The sequence below is a fragment of the Rhinichthys klamathensis genome, unplaced genomic scaffold (assembly GCF_029890125.1).
Source record: "Rhinichthys klamathensis goyatoka isolate OS25496 unplaced genomic scaffold, OSU_Roscu_1.1 h1tg000356l_1, whole genome shotgun sequence".
Classification (NCBI taxonomy): Eukaryota; Metazoa; Chordata; class Actinopteri; order Cypriniformes; family Leuciscidae; genus Rhinichthys; species Rhinichthys klamathensis.
Window position 1 is genome coordinate 449,561 of NW_026606865.1, and position 25,298 is coordinate 474,858.

The window sequence follows — 25,298 nt, forward strand, 5'->3', positions numbered from 1 at the left end:
CGCAATATGTAGCCTATTTCCAAAACCTCCGCGTCCGTGTACTTTCGTTTAGACATAACGTTGCGTGCGTGCGCGCACGCGTGTGTGTGTGTGTGTGTGAATGTGCTTGTATTTGTGAGTGTCTAAAGGAGAAAGAAATGATAAAATAAAGCAATGGTAAAAAGACAATAACGATAAGAAGGAACATATAGCAAATGGGAGTCAAACGGGAGTCAAACGTGTGATTTTTTTTTTTTTTTTTCCCAAACCACTTTAGCGGAAATCCCGCCCTGCAGCCGATTTCATTGGTTTAGGTTACAGTGACGGGTAGGTTTAGGGATCAGTGCTTGGTGTAGGCAATCTGTACAGTGATTGACATGAGCAATGAAAACTTTAGAATCGGCTGCAGGGCGGGATTTCCGCTGAAGTGGTTTGGGGAAAAAAAAATCACGCGAGTCAAACGCATGGTCAAATGACGCAGCTTGTGACGTCACAACATGCGACACACCCGGGGGTCATAGTGCACAGAACGTGATACGTCAATGAGCCATCGGAAGACGTAACTATCAATCGCAGATCTACAGAACATGTGTGCAAAAGACGTGCAATGCATTTTTGTGTTGTTTTTTTGTAAACGCATATTACGCAGTTTGTACAGACTGATTAGAGGGTGAAAACAATGCAACATGGGCATGTTGGAGGCTTGATCTGAACATGTTACATCTCTGGTTTTGTATGCAAAAAGAATGATTGAGCTAGCAATTTGGTTTCAGTTTCTATAGGCTTTTAAACAGACACACGCAAACGGGAGCGCCGGCGCTCCCGTCGGTCTTAAAGGGTTAATAATCTCTAGCTGAGGCCGTGAAGTTGAATTTGAAATTTTAGACTTTACAGAACATCTTTAAATTAACATCTTACATTTTATTTGCAGGTTCGGCTTCATATGATGTGTGCCTCTCACACCAACATTGTTAAAATAATTGAGGTGTATGCCAACAGTGTACAGTTTCCTCATGAATCCAGTCCAAGGTAGTGGAGTCCAACATGTGCAGTTTTAAGACAGTGTTTCTAATGATCTAACTACCTACAAATATAAATAATCTGTTTTCTTGACCTCTTTTTGAAAGGGCAAGGTTATTGATTGTCATGGAAATGATGGAAGGCGGCGAGTTGTTCCACAGAATCAGCCAGCACAAGCACTTTACAGAGAAGATGGCCAGCCAGGTCACAAAACAGGTACAGAGCTAGTTGGCTAACGCGTGTACGCAGCAAGTAAACAGCCAAGAAGGAGTAAAGAATATAAGCTCTCTTGTGAACGAGAGAAGGAAAGGCCTCGGTGCAGTACGTCTGCGGACCGAACCAGAACGAAGACTCTGTGTGCTGATACAACGCGATCGGCACTGAAAGCAGCAGAGAACCTGCGTGAAAAGATATGAATATAATCATTTATTTTGCCAATAGCCAATAAAAACTATGAAAATAAAAGCCATTCATTCAAACCAAAATAATGGTTTGAATGTTACTTTTGTTAATGTTAATTTTACTACTTTATTAAAATCTTGTTAACATTATTTAATGCACTCATGAACTAACATGAACAAACAATGAACAGCTGTATTTAATTATTAACTAACATTAACAAAGATTAATAGATACTATAACAAATGTATTGCTCATAGTTAGTTCATACATTAAAGGTTTTGTAGGCAGGAATTTTATAAAAAAAACTTTTCCAAATTTGTTTAAACTTTCTGTATATATCAATGCATAATTAAAATGTAAGGACTCTGAAAAAGAAAGTATAAAAATCAAGTGTCTGTAGACCTCTCACGACTGTTTTAAAGACAGCTCATTATTTCCATTCACTCCACCCCCTCCCTTCTGGGCTCCTTCCAAAGCCACGCCCCCAAAACACATGAACTCGCGACTCCGACCGCTGAGCTGAAGACGCATTATTTACCTGAGACTAGCGGAGAGGAAGGAGCAGTGCATGTAGTGACATCATGTCAGAATCACATGTAATAAAAAAATCTAACTTTATCATTATGAAGATAAACAAATAAGATGTATTTTTGTACTCACTATCAAGCTAGCATATTGATATTGGTAAAGTTTAAAATATATATTTATTGATTCGCTAACGAGCTAGTTATCTATAAGGCAAAGCTAAAAACAGGTTGCATGATACACGTTTTTCCATTGCCATCATTTACACTGTGATGAAGATGAATTTCGTGTAACATTCATAACATATATGGTGTTCTGCATGTAAGAGTTTCCATGATGAAAGCATTGTTGACTCTGATGAGGACTATCTGATAATCACTCTCCAGAGACAAGTACCGCATCGTCAGCTCGAGGACAGATACATCGTTGTTTATCCAAAGACTTTTTGTTCATTACCTTTTCTAGTAACGTTACTGTCTTCCTTTTTTTGCCTGGTTTGCCTCCGCGAACTGCATATGTGAATTTTGATTGGTCTTTCTCTGCCATTGTTTTGCTATTCCTAGGTTCCGTGCCTCTTGAATTCCTCGAATCAAACGGGTACGCGCAAGTGGGCAGGTCCTGTGTGGCAAATGGGTGGTTGCCATGGTTGCGAGAGAGTGACAGTCGCCTAAGCAAATCCTTTGTTTCGTCCCGGAAGGAAATAATGAGCTGTGTTTAGTGCAGATTAAACGGTCTAGAGTCACTCGATTTTTATACTCTTTTTATCAGAGTACTTACATTTTAATTATGCATTGATATATTTAGAAAGTGTAAACAAATTTGGAAAAAAGTTTTTTATAAAATTTCTACCTACAATACCTTTAACTAATGTTACTAATGAACCTTCTTGTAAAGTGTTGCCCCTTTATTTTTATGAGTTAATTTGAAAAAATTCGATTTTTTTTTGCAAGGCCTTTCACATTTCCAATTAAATGCGACCTTTTGTGATCTCCTGTGTGAACGTTAAATGACCCAGAAGTGACCCGCATGCGCAGAAGAGTACTCAACGGTCAATTCCCGCCTACTTCAGCGCAGAATTATGACGTTTGTCGCATATCAATGACGTGCGGGTCGGATACATGTGGCCTGGCCGTTCAGATTGAAGTCGCATTTCAAAAGATCGGATACATATCGGATTTGGACCACATACCCAAGTGGCCTGGGTCGCATTTGAAAAGATCGGATCTGTGTCGTTCAGACTGTCATGAAAAGATCAGATACAGGTCGCATAGGGGCAAAACAATCGGAATTGGGTCGTTTCAGCCTGCAGTGTGAACGTAGCCTAAACATATCCAAATAGTGGTGCACGCAGTCAGAGCCGTCTGTGGTGTTCGATGATGGAGAGACTGGAGTGGGTAAACCGTCACATAAAACCGATCCACACTCATTGCAGACAAAGTGATGCAGGTTGCCTGTGCAGTGACCTGAGATCAGTCAAAGACACACACCTAGATCACACATTCAGCATATACTGTAGGGTTTAGCCTAGAACAGTTTAGATATGTGAGTAGCTATTCAGTTACACAGGTGAAAATCGAAAAATTAGAATTCCGTGCAAAAGTTCATTTATTTCAGTAATTCAACTTAAAAGGTGAAACTAATATATTATATAGACTCATTACATGCAAAGTGAGATATTTCAAGCCTTTATTTGTTATAATTTTGATGATTATGGCTTACAGCTTATGAAAACCTTTTCACAATATTCTAATTTTGAAGTTGGGGTTTTCATAAGCTGTAAGCCATAATCACACAAATTATAACATGTAAATTCTTGAAATATCTCACTTTGCATGTGATGAGTCTATATAATATATTAGTTTCACATTTTAAGTTGAATTACTGAAATAAATTAACTAGTATAGTTAGTTAGCCAACTAAGTTCGCAAGTTCCGTCGTTATCATCAGTTCAACGAGTCGATGTTTCCCGAAAGCTCTCGAGCTGTGGTTAGAAGCAGAGTTTCTAGATCGCATGACATATGGACTCAATAAATCCGCATCTTGAGCAAAATAAGCAAGCTGACATTCAGTACAACCTGTGTCTTTTATTTAGAATACATACAAATGTCATTTACATCTTTGAGTTTGTCAAGAGATTTTAAAACGTTGTTTTTGAAGAGTGCGCATGTGTGAACGAGCTCTAGTGCGTAAGAATGAGTCTATGATTGAATCTGGAAATAAAGCGAAATAACTGAGAAATATTCCTCAGAAGTATGTCTGTAATTTATATCAAAACATCTAGTTCGATCTCAAACAGTTTCATTAAAATAAGTTATTACTCCACCACGTGCTTGATGTCATTAACCAACGTGGTTGAACACCACTTTGCGGCAATATGTTTTCGGGAAACAGTCGTGACTACTAGATGATTTCTTCAACGATGCATCGCACTATCGTAGTGAAGCACCGAGTTACGGTGTTGTGCGGGAAACGCACCCCAGAACGGTATCATGTGTTGGTGTAGACGCTAATATACAGTAGTCAACATTTGAAGTGGATCAAAAAAGTTAATCAAAGTTGTCTTAAGACAAGAATGGGTATTGTTCAAAACTCATGTATAACTTTGATGAAAGGTTTTGATCCCCTTCAAATGTTGACTACTGTAGTTATCGTCATAGTTGTCTTTATTGTTATGGTTCTTGGTGTGAACACAGGCCTTAAGGTCCTTTCAAATAACTCCAATATTATTTTCATTTACATTATTATAAATAGTCTCTATTCTTTTTGGCTGACTTATTAACATTATTATTGAAATGGAACATTATAAACATCATAACTTGCACTGGAGACTTAAAATGCAGTAAATCGAATGAACCATATTTGTATTAAATAGTTGTTGTTGTTTTTTTTACATTTTTACAGATAAGCCTTGCATTGCAACACTGTCATTCATTAAATATTGCACATCGAGACCTGAAACCAGAGAACCTGCTCTTCAAGGATAATTCCCTGGTAAGACCTGAAACCAAAATAATAATTTGTTCCATTCATTAAAGTGTGACTGAATTGTTACACCAGGGATGATCTTGGTCATTTCTGACACCAGAATAGAAATGCTGCTTATAAAAAAAAAAATCTTAATATGTTTTAAATAAATTTGATTTAATATGGAGTGTTTGTAGCTCATTAATATTGCTATCTACATTAATAATTCATCTTACCACTGTTATTTTGTTAGTCAGAATTGAGATATTGATAGATGACTCATTATATAACATCTCATATCACAGTGCATTTTTCATTTCCAGAATGCATATAAAGATAACTCATTATATAACATGTCATATCACAGTGCATTTTTCATTTCCAGAATGCATTTACAGGGTTCCCGCGGATCCTTAAAAAGTCTTAAATTAGATTTTTAAAATGTAAGGCCATAAAAAGTCTTATAAAGTCTTATTTTTACTTATGAAAGGTCTTAAATTTTAGATGACACTTTGACTTAGACATATCTAAAAGCTTTCCAAATTAAAACCATCTAATTAGCGTACATATTTTTATTTATTTATTATTCTATCTTTGTGGATTTGCTAGTTCACGTGACATTTCGCGTCACTCGCGAGTCGCGGCAGCATAACTGTCTCCTGCACGCGAGAGGAGAGAAGGAGAAGAAAGGTCGTAAATGTCAGTTCAGTTGTAAGTTCATTCTTTATGTGCGTATGGTGTGCGATGTGTATTGTATTTTATGATATTGTAATCATTGTTTTAACAATGTACGAGGCACTGCGAGCTGACATCGCATTTGTCTCTCGTGCTTTCACTGCGTGATGTGTGCAGTGTAACGGTTATGTCCCCAAGTTAGTTTTTGTCTTATATTTATATCATATTATGTTCTTATATTAGAATATCACATCAGAAAGAGTGCCGTTTTCCCGTGCACAATTCCAATTGTGATATTTATGTTATACAACAGTTAAATTAACAATAAGTTAACATTGAGTTACTTTTTAGACACAATATTGTCAATATTGTTTGTTTTCCCTTTATTTCGCCGACTATAATTTCAAAATGAAACCGTAGCAGAGTATCAATGCAACCGACAGCGATTATTTCTTGACTGAAATCCGCGTTTTGAACGAATCACTTGCTTCTTTCCCGAATGAATCAGCCGTTTGAACGAATCGGTTGAATGAATGACTCCCTCAACTCACTTATTAAGACAGTGATTTGCCGCTGCGGTTTCATATTTAAAGTACCCTTTAAATAAAATGTTAAAATTAGAAATCATTTCATATTTAAATATTGAATATTGATTTAAATATATATATCTCATAGCTTTATTTATGCAGTTGTAAATGGAGTGTAAATAAATTAATGCCACTTCTGATGCCGCTTCTGTCACCTCTGCACTGCAAAGATGGATTTTGATTGAATTATTTAATTTGACTGTCACATGAAAATGCCCCTGAAAAAATCAATTTAAGGTGGCAAATATTGCCCCTTAATTAAAATATTAATTTCTGTCACTGCTGTGAACTGACCACTGCATAGAATATGAAAAATATGAATATCTTCGTGAGTCAGCTGTCAACAACAGACCCCAACAGACCTAGACCTAAACAGACCAAACCTATAACACAATCAGTAAAATATCATCTAATTATTATCAACAAAACGTTGAAAATATCAAGATATATTTTTGTCAATACTGCACAGCCCTAATGTACGGTATTAATTTTGATTTCTTCAAGTCTTAAAAAGGTCTTAAAAAGCCTTAAATTTGACTTTCAAAAGTGTGCAGGAACCCTGATTTATATAACATGTCATATCACAGTGCATTATATAAAGATAACTCATTATATAACATGTCATATCACAGTGCATTTTTCATTTCCAGAATGCCTATAAAGATAACTCATTTATATAACATGTCATATCACAGTGCATTTTTCATTTCCAGAATGCATATAAAGATAACTCATTTATATAACATGTCATATCACAGTACATTTTTTATTTCCAGAATGCATTTATATAACATGTCATATCACAGTGCATTATATAAAGATAACTCATTATAGAACATGTCATATCACAGTGCATTTTTCATTTCCAAAATGCATATGACGATAACTCATTATATAACATGTCATATCACAGTGCATTTTTCATTTCCAGAATGCCTATAAAGATAACTCATTATATAACATGTCAAATCACAGTGCATTTTTCATTTCCAGAATGCCTATAAAGATAACTCATTATATAACATGTCAAATCACAGTGCATTTTTCATTTCCAGAATGCATTTATATAACATGTCATATCACAGTGCATTATATAAAGATAACTCATTATATAACATGTCATATCACAGTGCATTTTTCATTTCCAAAATGCATATAACGATAACTCTTTATATAACATGTCATATCACAGAGCATTTTTCATTTCCAGAATGCATTTATATAACATGTCATATCACAGTGCATTATATAAAGATAACTCATTATATAACATGTCATATCACAGTGCATTTTTCATTTCCAGAATGCATATAAAGATAACTCATTATATAACGTCATATCACAGTGCATTTTTCATTTCCAGAATGCATATAAAGATAACTCATTATATAACGTCATATCACAGTGCATTTTTCATTTCCAAAATGCATTTACATAACATGTCATATCACAGTGCATTATATAAAGATAACTCATTATATAACATGTCATATCACAGTGCATTTTTCATTTCCAGAATGCATATAAAGATAACTCATTATATAACGTCATATCACAGTGCATTTTTCATTTCCAGAATGCATATAAAGATAACTCATTATATAACGTCATATCACAGTGCATTTTTCATTTCCAGAATGCATTTACATAACATGTCATATCACAGTGCATTATATAAAGATAACTCATTATATAACATGTCATATCACAGTGCATTTTTCATTTCCAGAATGCATTTATATAACATGTCATATCACAGTGCATTATATAAAGATAACTCATTATATAACATGTCATATCACAGTGCATTTTTCATTTCCAGAATGCATATAAAGATAACTCATTATATAACGTCATATCACAGTGCATTTTTCATTTCCAGAATGCATTTATATAACATGTCATATCACAGTGCATTATATAAAGATAACTCATTATATAACATGTCATATCACAGTGCATTTTTCATTTCCAGAATGCATATAAAGATAACTCATTATATAACGTCATATCACAGTGCATTTTTCATTTCCAGAATGCATTTACATAACATGTCATATCAAAGTGCATTATATAAAGATAACTCATTATATAACATATCATATCACAGTGCATTTTGCATTTCCAGAATGCATGCATTGTTACAATCCTAACCTATATATATATATATATATATATAAATTAAATCCTCATCCTGTAAATTATTTCTAACTTTAAGATATTTCTGAATTAAGCAAGTTATTCCAATAATCAGTAAGCATATTTTCCAGTATTATATGATGAGTCATGTTTCTTGTGCCCCATCAGGACGCCCCTGTTAAACTGTGTGATTTTGGTTTTGCCAAAATCGACCAAGGTGATTTAATGACCCCACAGTTCACTCCATACTACGTAGCACCGCAGGTAAGACCTCATTGGCCTCTTATAGATGTAAACTGTTCTTAACTCTTTACTTTTAAAGGGATCGGACTGTATCATCAATTCACTTTTCCTTAATCTTTTCAAATAGTTGAATTCAAAACTTCCTACCTGGTCCAATTTAATTTAACTACACAGTCTGGAAAAACATGTCACAGGAATATATACAATCAGCTGGTCATTATTGCAAAATAATGTGATCACTATAAAGAAGTGTATTTTTTATTAATGACTGACTAACTGTATTAATTATCCTACTTATTAGTCGGCTATTTGTTTATGTAGAAATAAGTTAAAAATGTATTTTAAAGCCTCTTCTAAAGAATAATTGGTCTGCTATTGAAACATATGAAACAGTCCTAGCAACAAGACAAACGCTGCATGAATATATTAATACAGTAATATTAATACTGATGTCGTCTGTGGTCATTTTCACAGCAATCGATACCTGTCAATCAAGTTTGCTTCAATTTACCATGTTTGTGCTCTATGCATGTGCACTGTTTACATGTGATTAAATCTGATCGTTACATAAAGCGATAATCAGATTTAATTGTGTGTCTCTTTCAGAAGACTTGAAATAAACAGCACAAAACTTATTTATTATGTGATCTAACCTTCTTTAATAGGTGCTGGAGGCACAAAGACGGCACCAGAAAGAAAAGTCTGGAATTATACCTACCTCACCCACCCCTTACACGTACAACAAGGTATACCTTATGCTTCTCAGTGTTATGGCTTGTCCTTTAACCCTCAGGTGCTCATCGGCTGTTTTTAAATGGAAAATTTTATGCTTCGGCTTTTTAGAATTTTTGAAATGGTATGAAACTTGGAAAAGGTGGAAACATTTGGTACTGCGCCCAAATGAAATCTTACTGAAAGCAAATTTTTTTGAGATTTCAAACTCAAATTTGGAAAACAACTTGTTTAGAACTATGCCTTTTGATTTTTAATTTTTAGAGTAAAATGTTTTGAAAAAAATATATACTTCATATAGAAATTAAAAAGTATTTTAGTGCATTTTTCATTATAAACTTCCCCTGAAAATACACACAAAATATATAGTACTAAAATTCATCCTTTTTATTATATTTCACTATTTATAATTAGACAACTGACTTGATGGCCACTGGTCATTTTTAGTGACAAATTCTTGCCCACTATCTTATTCTTACTAAAAAGTTTTTGAACCCTTTGAAAATATCTGGATTTCAATGTTTCTTACTCCTATATTATTGTGAGGTGGTCATCATCAATTATAAACAAACATTTAGGCTGCTCCTACAACAATTGAGGCAGAGAATTTATATAAATAACCTTTTCAGTCAATGGCCTTTAAATTCATAAATAAAATGGCGTTGCTACTGAAAGCTTTTTTTTTTTTTTTTGGTCCATTAAATCTTTTAGATAATAATTTTCAACAACCCCCAGTCAATGTGTGAACCAAGGATATTCTCTCATTAACCCTCTGGGGTTCTTCGGGTCAAAAATGACCCGAAGCGTTTAAATAAAAAAATGTTAAAAATCGTAGCTTCATCAGAATGGTCCAAAACTTGGTGACTTTTTTGGTACTTGGTATATGAACACCCAAAAAAATTGGGGACAGGATTTGAAAAGTCTAAGTGGTCGTAAAAAAAATCGTCACACTCAGGGTCTTCGGGTCTAAATTGACCCGCATAGGAAATGAATGGGAAATTGGCAAAAATATGAAAATACAGAGTTTTTTTGTGCATACAATCTACCAAACAGCCAGGATGCAGAAAAAAAGCACACAACAGTGAAGGGGTGAATCTCTTAAAACAATGGGTGACAAAAAACTTTCCATTTGTTCTCTTTATAATGCAATGTTCAGGTTTGAATGTATTATAAAGTAAAACTGCCACTTCAAATTACCATTTAAACCAACAAAAAAAAAAAAATTATTTTAAAAAATGACAAAAAATAGTCTTTGAGAATCTGTTAATATATATTCAAGTCAACAACCTGAAAAAAATTAAACATTATGTGAAAAAATCACTTGAGTGTTTCTACCATAGGTTTCTACAGAGAGCTGTAAATCCACTAGTGGTAAAAATGTGCTATTGCGTGATAAAAACACTCAGTGTGTCCACCAGATGGCTCCGATCTCATTTCAAAAATTGCTTTCATGAGGCCTAGACTTGACTCTAAAATGAAATACAGCTTTAATAAAAAAATGTTTTTTATTTTATATATATATATATATATATATATATATAAATTTTCTATTATATTCAATGGGAAAAAATGGGTCTTAATTATTGCATAAATATTAATTATAAATCATAAAATTATCTCAAAACACCAAAAAAGAAAAGAAAAAATATTATTGAACAAAAATATATTTCATTGATTTTACTCAAATAAAATGTATCTTAATGCCGCCCTCCGGGTCATTTTTGACCCGAAGGTCCTGAGTGTGAGTCTAAAATGAAGAACCCCAGAGGGTTAATAAACTTAAGTTTGTTGCCACAGTTTCATGTGTAGTTCATAATATAATGCTTAAAAATATCACACTTCTTACTGCGATGGTCTACTCATGCAGTCTTTGTTCACAAGACTTATTGGCTGAAGGGGTTTAGCTTGCTAGCTGTGAAGATTCCTCCTTAATTCATGTTCGTTTTCGCTCTTAGAGCTGTGACCTATGGTCCTTGGGGGTGATCGTCTACGTAATGCTCTGCGGATATCCTCCGTTTTACTCCAAACACCACAGCCGCACCATCCCAAAAGACATGCGCAAAAAAATCATGACGGGCAGCTTCGACTTCCCAGAGGAGGAGTGGAGTCAAATATCTGAAATGGCCAAGGACATTGTCCGCAAGTGAGTGTCTTTTCATTTACGATCTGTTTTATTGAAACGTATTATTCAAGTGCCAAAACGTGTATTGAATCTTTTACTTTTCTGTCTGGGAGTCAATGGCAGCAAATATAAAATGTTCTGAAATTTGGCACAATTATCAGGGTGGATTTTAAAATCTTTTTTTGCCAATTTTAATGCCAGTTTCTCAAATCCTCTAGTGCCACTAACAGTTCAGATTTTCACACACATTGTAGGAAATGTAAATGAATTGAAGGCTGTAAAAACAATAGATTTTTCCCTTTGATTCCTTGTCACACCGAGTTCAGTGATCGAGTTCAAGTCTTTAGCCTACTGACAAAATCCTTCATGTGTCATGACTTTGTCATTGGCAGAATACCCTTATCAATTTACTTGACAGCACCACTTATTGGTTAAAAGTTGTAAGTAATTGTGATGATGCTGCTTGCATCTTAATTCTCAGTTGAGATTGTTAAAGTCATGGTTTTGAGGGAGAAATAAGAGATCCAGAGTGCAATAAATAAACTAACTGTGTAAAATGAGAGATATTGTTACTCAGTTTTAGTGGTGTAAGCCAATGCTTTGTTTCTCACATTTTGTAGAAACAAGAAGATCTAACATATTGTGTTGCATTAAGGCTACTTAAAGTAAAGCCGGAGGAGAGACTAACCATAGAGGGAGTATTAGCCCATCCCTGGCTCAACTGCACTGAGGCACTGGACAATGTGCTTCCCTCTGCTCAAATGATGATGGACAAGGTGAGCTCCAAAGAAAGACGAGATTTAGGGTGTGTTCACACTTGCCAGGTTTAGTTTGATTAAAACAAACTCTGGTGCGATTGCTCTGTTTGTGAGGTTCATTTGAATAAGTGTGACGCTGCCATCTGAACCCTGGTGCGCATCAAACAAGCGGACGGGGATCTCAGTCCGCCTGCAAACCAACTCTGAAGTTATGAAGTTTGACTGGAATATGAACGCAACACGGACCAAAGACAAGATGCGAGCCTATAAAGGACAGAATGCTCAAGCTGGTTCCTCTACGTTGCCCATACAGGCGTCAGAACCGCGTCTCCTCGCAGCAGATCTTCATTTGTGTGTGTGTGTGTGTGTGTGTGTGTGTGATGGAGGGATTCCTGATGCTGTTTTTACTCCTTTACACATTTTATAAGCTCTTTGTGAGTTCTCAGCTGGTAAAAATGCACACACATACAGTTGTGGTCAGAATTATTGGCACCCCTGGTAAATATGATCAAAGATGGCTGTAAAAAATAAACCTGCATTGTTTATCCTTATGATCTTTCATTCAAAAAATTCGCAAAAATCGAATATTTCATTGAACTTAAAAGAATTGAAAGTGGGGAGGAATCGCATTATGAAATGAATGCTTTTCTCCAAAACACGTTGGCCACAATTATTGGCATGAAATACTTTTTGCAACCTCCTTTTGCCAATATAACAGCTCTGAGTCTTCTCCTATAATGCCGGATGAGTTTGGAGAAACACTGACCAGAGATCAGAGACCATTCCTCCATACAGACTCTCTCAAGATTCACAGATCCACGTTGGCGCTTCTCCTCTTCAGTTCAGCTACTCGTCTCCTACAGGGTTCAGGTCAGGGACTGGGATGGCCATTGCAGAAGCTGCTTTTTGTGCTCAGTGACCCAATTTTGTGTTGATTTTGATGATTGTTTTGGATCGTTGTCCTGATGGAAGATGTAACCATAGATTTTATTTATTGAACAAGATGTCCAGGACCTCCAGCAAAAAATGGGGTACATTTACGTAAAGATCCAGCGGTATATTTAACCGTAGGCATGGGGTACTTTTTATCCCCGTTTTGCACCAAACAAATCTGGTGTGTTTGCTGTCAAAAAGCTCTTTTTTTTTAATTAGTTTAATCTGACCACAGAATCCGGTCCTGTTTGAATTCCAGTCGTGTGTGACAACAGAATTTGCTGGGGTTTGTTCTTGGATGAACGAGGATAATTTTTCTTGAAACCCTCCCAAACAACATGTGATGAGGGGTTGTTTAAATGTTTATTTTTTATAAAGGCTTTCTGACCTCCAAGACTCAACTAATCTTTGCAATTCTCCATCTGTGATCCTTGAATCTTTGGCCACTCAAACTTTCCTCCTCGCCGCGCATCAGGGCGATATAAACGCATGTCCTCACCCAGGCAGATTCGTAACATCTTAATTATTGCCCTGATGGTGGAAATGGGAATTTTCAATGCTTTAGCCATTTTCTCACAACACTTTCTATTTTGTGAAGCTCAACAATCTTTTGCTTCACATCAGAACTATATTCTTTGGTTTTTCCTCGTATTTAAACTCCTGTGAAACAAGAAGTCATAACTTGACAATTTCATGTTCCTAGTCACCCTGGTGTGCTAAAAAAATTTAATACTAATGGCAATATACTTCAGAGATATTTTACTCATGAAAAATTCTAGGGGTGCCAATAAATTGTGGCCAACGTGTTTTGGGGAAAACCATTTATTTCATAATTGGATTTCCCCCAACTTTCAATTCTTTTACTTCAATGAAAGGTTTGATTTTTGCGAATTTCTTCAATGAAATATCAAAAGGATAAACAATGCAGTTTTTTTTTTTTTACTGCCATCTTTGATCATATGTTCCATGGGTGCCAGTAATTCTGACCACAGCTGTACAACAAGCGCATTTAGCCCAGCACACAGCACTGTTTTGGATGCAAGTCCATCGCAAAATATACGCCATAAAAGCCAAATGAAAAATGACAGTGTGAATGGTAAGTGAACCAATACTAAATGTGTCATTTTCTTTTTTGGTCCAGAGAGAACCAAACTACAAGTGTGAACACACAACCTAAAAGCCAGAAATGTAGTTGCTTAGTTGAGTAGTATCTGCCATTGTTTAACACACTTATTACAGACATAGCAACATTTTAGTACATTTAAATGTGGGAAGAGGCAATGAATCAGTTGAACTTTAGCACCTTAACTTTAGAAACTAAGGTTTGGCAAGTATCTGCCGCTCTGAAAGACAAAGAAAAAGCATCATATACTGGGTAAATGAAACACGCATCCATTTTAATGTAAAGACGTGCTGCTGCTTCTGCCACTTGTGTTGTAATAACGGTTGGAAAATTAGCTTAAAGAAAGTGTCTATTTATATTTCTGTTGCAACTACTTTGTGAAAGCAATGACCCATTGGTCACTTTATATTAAGTGTCTTTAACTACAATGTATGTACATTTTAAAATAATCATTTGATACGATGCACTTATTGCATAAATGTTTTTAAATTGTACATATATTTAAAAAAGAAATACCTGCATGTCATTACATCTATATAATTACCACCAAACCAAACCTGTGCCTAACCTTACCCATATCACACCTCAGTAGCAGCACAGTTGTTAAAGACACCTAAATATAAAGTCTGACCGGTCCATGATTTTGCGTGGATGTACCGGACGGTTACTGCAAACAATTTCAGGCACATGCGCAGCCGACACGAGTCCGTGTGTCAAAAGTTTGACTGCAGTCAGACTGCAACATCAGCAACATTTGCACTTCTATGAAAACAGTGTGCATATGTTTGTGTTGCACTGGATGTCCATGTTATTGCCGCCCTTTCCACCTTTAGTGATTCTAAGCCTTCGCTGTAGATCGTGGGAACTGTTGTCTCTCTGAAATAGTGCTGAATAATGCATTACAATAAAGCATATGATTGTCCTGGTAATTTGCACTCTCTGGTTTTTGTGGAAGCTTTGATATTTGCTCAACTTTTTTTCTTTTTGTGCAGAAATAAGAACTGAAGGCTTTTTTTTTTTTTTTTTTTTTTTGAGTGGAATCGAGTGCATTAGTGCACTTTTTCAGTGGCGTTGGTTCCTGAAGTATTTTTTCCCATTCATTTCTCCCATATGGGGTTTCAAAAGAGTCTTTGTTAAAGCGTTATAAGCCATGAACCAATCCAACCAGTTATGAGGTGAATCATAACATTACGAACTTTGATTGAAAGCAAAAAAGCATTTGAAAATCAGACACAAAAACCCAGATGATATAGACTGAGGTGATGAATAATGTAGTTTTCACCACAAATTCTGCAGTTAAACCACATTATTTTTAAAAAAAAAAGTTGAAATAATGCTTCAACAGCTGCAAATACCATCGATTAACAACCTCGTAGCTCACAGTAGGGCTGACTTTAAAGGTTTATAAGTTATTGTTAAACATCAAGTTCCCTATGGAGAAAAAGAGTGGAGTTGCACAATACAGGTGTTTACGCGTGTTACTGGTATTCCCACACTATTTGAATTTATACCAGGGTTTCAAATTTCACATTTATTTATATAGCGCTTTATACAACCCAGATTCTTACAAAGCAGCTTCTCAGAAATAAACAGGAAAAATCATCAGTTATGGAACGAATGCAGTTTCACGATTGACACTGTTACTGAACTGAATCAACACTTAACTGACGTCAGCATTGTTCATCAACTGAAACAAATTCAATTAATCAATAAAGCAGCTCTCTTTAAGCAGTCTTATTATTCAGCTCAATTTAGATTAACTTAGTTTAATAACTTCCAGTGTTACAAAGGTTAGCACCCAGTATGGCTCTTCTCAAGGTTATTTTCCCCATGATTTTAAAAACAAAAAGTGTGCCTCGCCGTGCAGAAGTAGTTAAAATCTTTTAGTTTTAGTTCAGTTCTGAGTTTATTCAGAACTGTTGAACAAAGCTGCACTACTGCTACTTATATGCATGCTGTTACTGTATGTGCATAATAAATATATTAGTTATTTTTTGTTCATTCAGGCAGTTGTGGCTGGAATCCAACAGGCACACGCTGAGCAACTGGCCAACATGAGGATACAAGACCTCAATCTCAGTCTAAAGCCACTCAACTCTGTGAACAACCCCATTTTGAGAAAGAGAAAGCTACTTGGGTGAGTCTCTTCTTTTTGCTGTCTCACTGTTCAGTTAATTGAAAATAATTACTAGTCGTGACAGTGGTTTTCATTTACTTGCTGGGAAAGGGAATCCTTAAAGGGATAGTTCACCCAAAAATGCTAATTCTGTCATTATTTCCTCACCTTAATGTCGTTCCAAACCTATAAGACTTTAATTCATCTTTGGAACACAAATTATGATGAAGAGATTTTTACCCCTTCATTGAAATGTGCAACTAAAACCCTGGCACATCAAAACGTTCATAAAGAGATTGTAAAATAAGTCCATATGAATTGATCGGTTTAATTCAAGTCTTCTGAAGAGACACCATCACTTTATCTGATGAGCAGATTTAATTTAGACTTTTATTTACATCAGCGAACAATATTTACAGCATTCAGATTTGGTCTTTTGCGTCAAGGAAGTATGTTTTTTTTTTTGTTCGCTGATCAAATTAAATTAATTAAAATTAAAATAGACTTTCAAATAGCGAATGGAGGGACCGAAATCTCTCAGATTTCATAAAAAATATCTTCATTTGTGTTCCGAAGACTAACAAAAGTCATGGGTTTGAAACGACACGAGGGTGAGTAAATGATGGCAGAATTTAAATTTTTGGGTGAATTAACCCTTTAACAGGATTCACTTATAGATACATGCTTAATTTCTGCCTCATGCAGCACCAAACCTAGTGATGAACATTTCATCAATGATCCAGAGAACGAGGCAGAGGACACCAACGTGGCTCTGGAAAAACTGAGGGATGTAATCGCACAGTGCATCTTACCACAGGCTGGTACGTACGAACACACTCCATACACACACACTTCTGCTGCTGGACATTGTTGGTATGTGGCGTTTACAATCCTCAGGTTATTCTTTCCAGAAGACTGAGACCGAAGATAATTGTTCAAAGATTGGAAATTGTTCAAATAGGAAAACAAGCAATATACACGAGTGGATGTTTTCATTTCTGCCCAAGTAAAAACTCAAATGCTACTGGAAATTTAAAGTCCCCCTGTAGTCAATAACTATATTTCTTAAATCTCATCTTTGATCACCAAAATTACATATTTAAATGTTTTTTCCCTTGAAAAAAAAAGCATCTTCCTGCCTTAAAATAGCCTGAATGTAACTCGACACCCTTGCCTCATTTAGTATGCGTGGTTCTATGAATATGCAAATGAGCCCCGCGTCCACTCACTCACTCCGCTCAGAGATCCACTGGTTGACGATCACACGTTGATCTGATTGGTTACAAGGTCGTTTGTGACGTCAGAAACACCAGCGATTTCAAACCGTGTTTTTGAGACTGTCTTTGGTTCACTGCAGTTTTAAGCAGAAAATACTCAGCAATGCTGTCGACTTATGAATTTACACATGGTGTGTCTTAAAGCATATTAAAAACACCACATAAACAACATTAAAAGCTGGATTTTCACCACAGGGGGACTTTAAGATAACATGCTTGGATATTGGTCATAACAAAAGATATTTGCTACAGGCCAGTTCACACCGCACAGACAAACACTATATAAATGCTTCATTCATTCAACAAACACCAACAAACAAGTTGGCCGTTGGATTTAGTATTTTATGAAAAATAACTGTCATGCTCACACTGCCCCAACAGACACCAACAAATGCTGATTATGTCAAGTGACAACAAACCCCCAACCAATGCTGACCTGACAAAACCCAACAAACGTGTTTGTCTGTGCGGTGTGAATTGGTCTAATACAGTCTCAAGAACTTGCACACAAAGTGTGAACAGCATAAGGGGTCGCTTCATCACGTCACTCTGTATTGTGAGCACGCTTGTCACACGTCTACTTTTAAAATAATGAACTTGAGCGCGCAGAAGATGCGACGTGAGCGACCCCTAAAAGAGCGCACACACTCAATTAGGGCTGTATTGTCCTAGTCGATTAATTGGTCGATACGTTCTGGTTCGAGCAAAATTCTGATTGGTCGATTTTTTTCCCCGCGTTCATTTCATCAGTTTTGCCCATAGACTGTAAAAAATGGTTTTGCCGCGCTGAGGCGCGTTCATTTCATCAGGTGGAAAGCACTAACTGCTAATAGGGGTGTTTTCAGAGTACCCTTGTTTCACAGGTAACAGTCTGTCTTCAGAACACCCCCTTGTTTTCACCTTTTTTGGATTAGCCCAACCCAAGAGAGAACGATAAGTAGGCTATAAGGTTTGATGCTGAATATTATTTATTTAATTGTGAGAGCGTTTAATAGTCAGTCCTCTTCTAACATGTCAACAACAAAGAAATCGACAGTGTGGCAGCATTTTGTTAAAATTGATAACGGGAAAAAGGTCGAATGCAAAGTGTGCAAGCAACCACACCTCGACGACAAACATGACATATCATCTAAAAGTGGTAAGCTCACGTGTCTGCGTTAGCTTGCCCTGTCTGTTTTGAGTAGGCTATATGAACAAATCAGAATTTGCATATTTCAATGTTTTAGTGTGATAACCTAACTTTTTTATTTTTTTTTGTTTGGAGCCTAATGCGCAATTGCGCTGTGCCGACTGTTTGTGTTAGTTTTGAGCCTAAGATGCTTTATTTTTCAGTTATGCACTTTATTTCGTTTCTGCTCTTGATCTGGTTTGTTTAATAAATATTCTTTTTTTTATTAAAGTGTGTTTATTAAGAGTAAAAGCTTTAAGTTTATAGTCTATTCGTGTGTCAGCCGCGAAGCTGATCTCTCCTATGTTCAGCCTGTGCGAGGACATGCACAGAGCGGCTGAAATGATAGTGTCTGACAGTTATAACATATGACAAAAATAATTGTCTAAATTATGTTGCATATTCCTCAACAGTTCGTGTGATGATATTACTAGTTGACAACATAGTACAGGGTTCCCGCGGAGTCTTAAAAAGTCTAAAAAAGACTTAAATTCAGAAAGTGAAATTTAAGGCCTCAAAAAGTCTAAAAAACACAAGTTTAGGTCTTAAATTTAATTTACCTAAGTCTTAAAATTCTTACCTCCGTTCATTTTGTTAATTGTGGTCAAGCGTTGTCCGCCGAAAATAAAACGTTGGTTGTTTTGTTTGTTTTCTAGTAGGCTACGTGATGATGATAATCCCATTGCGTGATCACTGCAGGTATAACTCCTGTAAAGTAGGTGGCGTTATGTAACCCGCGCCGCCAATAAAGTGAAGGAAGTTGATTCACTAGCTACCTGCCCGCCGAATTCGTGCAACGTTAAGTCAGGGCTGTCGTCGAGCGCGTAGTTTTCAAAGATCATTGGGAAGTGTGTGTACCAAACAAAATTTGGTATAGCGGACTTCATCAAGAGAGATCTAATTAACACCATTAGCGGACCGTATGTCTTGATGTTCGTTGTTTACTCATTAAACTGCAAGAAAGAGATGATAATTTGGTGGATGATTTAAAAATATTCGTTAATCAATAATCATCTGTAAATTGTGTAGTCATTTGAATGTAATCATAACGGTCGCCTGAGGGCGCTCAACGACCACGTCATCCGTAAGCGTGAGTTTCTAACAAAAAAACAACAGTTTACTAAAAATAATAAATCCATTAAATAATTTACCATTGTTAATTAGTGTTTATTTTTGTTTGTTGTTTTTGTATTTAACCCTTTCACACGTAAGTTTAAAATATTCTAACTGATCCCCAGCGTGAGTTTTTCTAGGCGACCGTTATTTAGAACCTGTCACTTTAATGTTTCCATGGTGACGCGTCATTGCTTGTCACGTGACACAGCGCAACCACAACACAGTGCTGAATGAATGATGATCTGCTTTGATGTCATTTTCCCTTTTCTATTCAAAATATTCACAAATGTATTAGCTATAACATGAAACACTGATATTCCGATTGTCAAATATGTGCAAGTGGATGTGTTTTGTTGTTTAAACACCTTCATAACGATCGCGTTAGTTGAGCTGTTTGTGCGATGGGCGGCGCCATGTTAGTTTACAACACGTCAATTCCTCAACTTCTCACGAAATACATGAAAGTGGCCGGAGAACTGGGAGAAGAATAGTGTAAAATGTAAAGCTACTTACACAATGTGTATCTGATATGAATAAAACGTGTCGTCTTATTATAATGGAAAGGATTATTATTGCCGCTTCCATAGACATCAGTCAGTGTGTGTATTTTACAAACTTAAAATATGTTTAAGAATTTCTGGGATCATTCTAATGTTTCAATTTATGTGTCGTGTTGGTCTTAAACTTCACACATAATGGTCTTAAAAGGTCTTAAAAAGGTCTTAAATGTAACAAACTGAAACCTGCAAGAACCCTGATAGTACTATCTTCGGAAATCATAGACCATGATATTGCGCAGGTGCACGTGATGCAACGCTGTCAGAGCCGACAGACTCGTGTGTCAGACTCATTTCAGTGCAAAATAATTCGGTCAAAAACGATTTAATATACTGCAAATAGCCTACTAGTTTTTTATGTTTATTTATAATTCATTTAGGCGGACAGCAAGGCTACCAAGTACTGCGCACTGTGCGCAGCTAATTAATTTAACGTTTTTTTTTTCTAACGTCATTTTTAGTCGATTTTTAGTCGAAAATGTCAGGACTTCAGTCGACCAAGATTTTCTTTGGTTGAATACAGCCCTATACTCAATCACTCATTACTCACACACTGTGTGGAAAGTTAAGTGTGCGCACACTACCGAATCATAAACAGAGCTCTCGTTCACGTCTTCTAGCACTTGAGCGGACATTTTCACATAAAAAGATGTAAAAAAAAAATAGCGAGTATACTAATAAAAATAGTCGGTTACGTCTTAAGTGAACACAAACAGTTGAGAAAGTAAAGCATGTGTGTCAGTATCAGTATATTAGACCCGTGCATTCGCTCTTAAAGTGACAGCAGCCTAATATTCCTCCTGCTGTCTGTTTTTAATGTTTATACGTGCAGTGTTTTTACATTTGCTTACTTTATTAATTTTCTATACCTGAAAACTACCATCAGACCTAAAAACCTTTTAAAAAAAAAGTTTATTTCATTTGTATCTTGGTTATATTGTATTCATTTGTGCTTTTGCTTGTAATTTTGATTATTTGTTCTTTTTTAATTGACTGTTTTTTTTGTTTTGTTTTTACTGTTTACTTGTCTTTAATGATGTTTTAAATGTATATTAGTTAGGCTAGTAGTTTTAGATGTGGTATTGAAACTGGAATGGAGAATTGTGAATTTTCACTGGTATCTAAAATGTTGGTGTCATTACAGTTTCATGGCCGGTAAAAAAATATTTATGGCCGGTACATTTTGACAAGTCAACGGCCATTGGCAGGTGTGGCAAAAACGTAGTTTTAGGCCCTGTGTGTATATATATATATATATATATATATATATATATATATATATATATATATATATATATATATATATATATATATATATATATATATATATGTGTGTATATATATGTGTATATGTATGTGTGTGTGTGACTCTATAAGCTGCCTTAAGAAAAAACAACCGACAATGAAGTAAATTGTAGTTCTTACAATATCTTTTTGTTGTTTTTACAGGTGACAATGAGGATGAGAAGTTAAATGAAGTTATGCATGAAGCGTGGCGCTTCAATCGAGATTGCAAGCTTCTCCGAGATGGATTGCAAGGGTTAAGTTGGGATGGTAGGTGTTTACTAAAAGCTATCTGTGGTTGGTCAGATCAGTACTTTTTACAGTAAACTGAAATTGTGTGAATTTGAGGTAAGTGCTCATATCAACAGCTTTCATTTGAATTACTAATTATTATTATTTTAATTACTAATAAAATAAAGCTTAGGTTGTAGGATTTGGTTCAGTGTAATAAATTAAATGCAGCATCAGAGCTGATCTCTGTTCTTTCAAAATCTTAATTACATTTTTTCTTTAGAAATTCTTTGTTTATGATGCTTTTTCTTTGATTATATTGTGTCAAGTAATGATTTTACTTCATTTTATTTCCATCCTTGGCCAATTACTGGTGAAACTCAAAATTAGAATGTGGTGCATTCAGTAATTCAACTTAAAAGGTGAAACTAATATATTATATTGACTCATTACATGCAAAGTGAGATATTTCAAGCCTTTATTTGTTATAATTTTGATGATTATGGATTACAGCTTATGAAAACCTTTTCACAAAATTCTAATTTTGAATTTGGGGTTTTCATAAGCTGTGAGCCATAATCATCAAAATTATAACAAATAAAGGCTTGAAATATCTCACTTTGCATGTAATGAGTCAATATAATATATTAGTTTCACCTTTTAAGTTGAATTACTGAAATAAATCAACTTTTGCACGATGTTCAAATTTTTCGAGTTTCACCTGTAATTTCATAATTCATCTCAAAGGCCATAATTTCTGGAAGAATTGACGGATCAATCCAGCACAGTTCCAATCCGTTTTCTGTTTTTCTTTCATCACAGGTAGATCTTTTTCAGACAAAGTAGATCGCTTAAAGCTGGCTGAAATTGTCAAACAGGCCATTGAAGAAAAGACAAATTTACAAGACTCCCAATAGCAAGTGCTGACATTTTACTCACTTTTGTACTGTTCATTATAATTGTTATTAGGCATATGATTGCAAAACATCTTTTTGTATTAAATTGCAGACCTTTTTCCATGGTCATGCTGTAGTCTGTTGTGTATATCTCTAGCTGAAACCAAGTTGTTGTTGGTATGATTTGTTTTCACTACAGACTGCAGTAAAGAAATGTGTTTTAAAACATTGCAGCGTCTTCATTTCTGGGGAAATAGAAATGGAAGGGATCGCACATGATGTTGTCTATGTTAGATGACGTTGTGTCAGTCATATAATAAGTATGCAAATAAGATAATAGTATGATTTAAAAAAAAATTAACAAGCTAAATTGATGTAATGCACAGTTTGGGAAACAATTCCATAAGGTTATTAAATATATTTTGTATATTGTAAATCTGAAAACACTTTTTTTTGTGTCAAAATCGATAGACAGATAGATAGATAGATAGATAGATAGATAGATAGATAGATAGATAGATAGATAGATAGATAGATAGATAGATAGATAGATAGATAGATAGATGTTATATATATATATATAGAGATATGAATCATAGATAGATGATGTGATATATATATGTAGGATGTGATATATATATATATATAGATATGAATCATAGATAGAGGATGTGATATATATACAGTGGTGTGAATAAGTTATTACCCCCATGCTAAAGTTGCCTAAAAAGAGGAATAAAAAATCATCTTTTGGAAATTGATCTTAATGCCTTAATTAGAAAAATGAGGAAAAATCCAACCTTTAAGGACACCAATTTTCTTTGTGTATGAATAATGTATCATAAATAAATAAATGTTCTTCCTTAAAATACAGGGTGCATAAGTCAGCCCCCCCCCCCCCCCCTATGTTAAATTCCCATAGAGTCAGGCAGATTTTTATTTTTAAAGGCCAGTTATTTCATGGATCCAGGATAATATGCATCCTGATAAAGTTCCCTTGGCCTTTGGAATTAAAATAGACCCACATCATCACATTCCCTTCACCATACCTAGAGATTGGCATATATATTGACTTATGCACCCTGTATTTTAAGGAAGAACATTTATTTATTTATGATACATTATTCATACACAAAGAAAATTGGTGTCCTTAAAGGTTGGATTTTTCCTCATTTTTCTAATTAAGGCATTAAGATCAATTTCCAAAAGATGATTTTTTATTCCTCTTTTTAGGCAACTTTAGCATGGGGGTAATAACTTATTCACACCACTGTATGTATGATGTGATATATATATATATATATATATATAGATATGAATCATAGATAGATGATGTGATATATATATATATATATATGTATGATGTGATGTATATAGATATAGATATGAATCATAGATAGATAGATGATGTGATATATATATATATATATAGATATAGATATGAATCAGTGATGGGGCCAAATAAAATGGCAAAAAATTAATTGAAAATGTAATGCCGATGATGTTTGACTAAATGTGGCTCATACTGAATACAATAATAATAATTTTGTCGTGCCATTTTGAACTTTTTTTAAACTTCTACAGTATTCAGCGCATCATTGATCTGACGAATGTATGTTATTGTAAGCATCCTCTGATAAATATTTTTGTACAAAAGTAACAACTTTCTAACCTCTTTGCCTCAAATCTTCTGATCGTCACGGGAATTCATTCAGCACAACCCTCACAGTGCATTATGGGTATTCTCTGAGTGTACATCGGTTGTACACTCGTTATTGTGGTGCATTATGGGGTTGAATCTTGTATTAGTGACGTCTTCCATTTATCGTGCAGGATCCGGTTTTAACTGCTTTGAACACAAAGTGCTGGGAAGCGATCAAGCAGTACATAAAGTATTCAATGAAAAAGGTTTCTGTTTCTTCATGAAAACATCTGTGTATTTGACAAATTTTTCATCTGTGATAAAGTACGCAAACTACGGGAAGCAGCAAGTGTCAAAGTTTTCAACTCCTCGACTACAAGCAGCAAATCTCACCGATCGGTTATCAAACACGCCTGAGGTCTGTGTTTTTTGTCCATAATGAAGTCAGTGGGGTCCAGTTTGGTTTTTAGATCCGATTGACTTTCATTGCATGAACAAAAACAAATTCTCAAAATATCTTCATTTGTGTTCTACAGAAGAAACCGTTATAGGCTACAGGTTTGGAACGACAGAAAAGGTAAGGTGAACCACTTCGCAAGAAACCAAACCACAGCATGATCTTTGTGAATTAAGGCATCTTTACACAGCCGAGATAAAGCTGCATAAAAGCGAGACTAAATTATTCCTTCTATCAAAGTATACAGCCTTAGGAAAAAAGGGTTCAATAGGCCTTCAATTCCCCCTGCGTGGAAATCAAGCTTTTAATGTTGATTATGTCTATGTGGTGTTTTTAATATGCTTTAAGACGA

The 25,298-nt window shown here is 35.2% G+C and overlaps 1 protein-coding gene across 1 annotated transcript in view; it reads left to right on the forward strand.

Moving 5' to 3' along the window:
• mapkapk5 (MAPK activated protein kinase 5) overlaps positions 1-23,073 on the forward strand; it is a 35,276-nt gene extending 12,203 nt beyond the window's left edge. Inside the window, exons 4-14 of the mRNA XM_056232791.1 lie at positions 911-1,008; positions 1,107-1,215; positions 4,828-4,917; positions 8,460-8,555; positions 9,200-9,280; positions 11,222-11,409; positions 12,044-12,164; positions 16,209-16,339; positions 17,024-17,139; positions 21,886-21,990; positions 22,774-23,073. Coding sequence (XP_056088766.1) covers positions 911-1,008; positions 1,107-1,215; positions 4,828-4,917; positions 8,460-8,555; positions 9,200-9,280; positions 11,222-11,409; positions 12,044-12,164; positions 16,209-16,339; positions 17,024-17,139; positions 21,886-21,990; positions 22,774-22,868 — 1,230 coding nt within the window. The 3' untranslated portion in view covers positions 22,869-23,073. The remainder of the gene's footprint in view (positions 1-910; positions 1,009-1,106; positions 1,216-4,827; positions 4,918-8,459; positions 8,556-9,199; positions 9,281-11,221; positions 11,410-12,043; positions 12,165-16,208; positions 16,340-17,023; positions 17,140-21,885; positions 21,991-22,773) is intronic.
• The last annotated feature ends 2,225 nt before the right edge of the window (positions 23,074-25,298 follow it).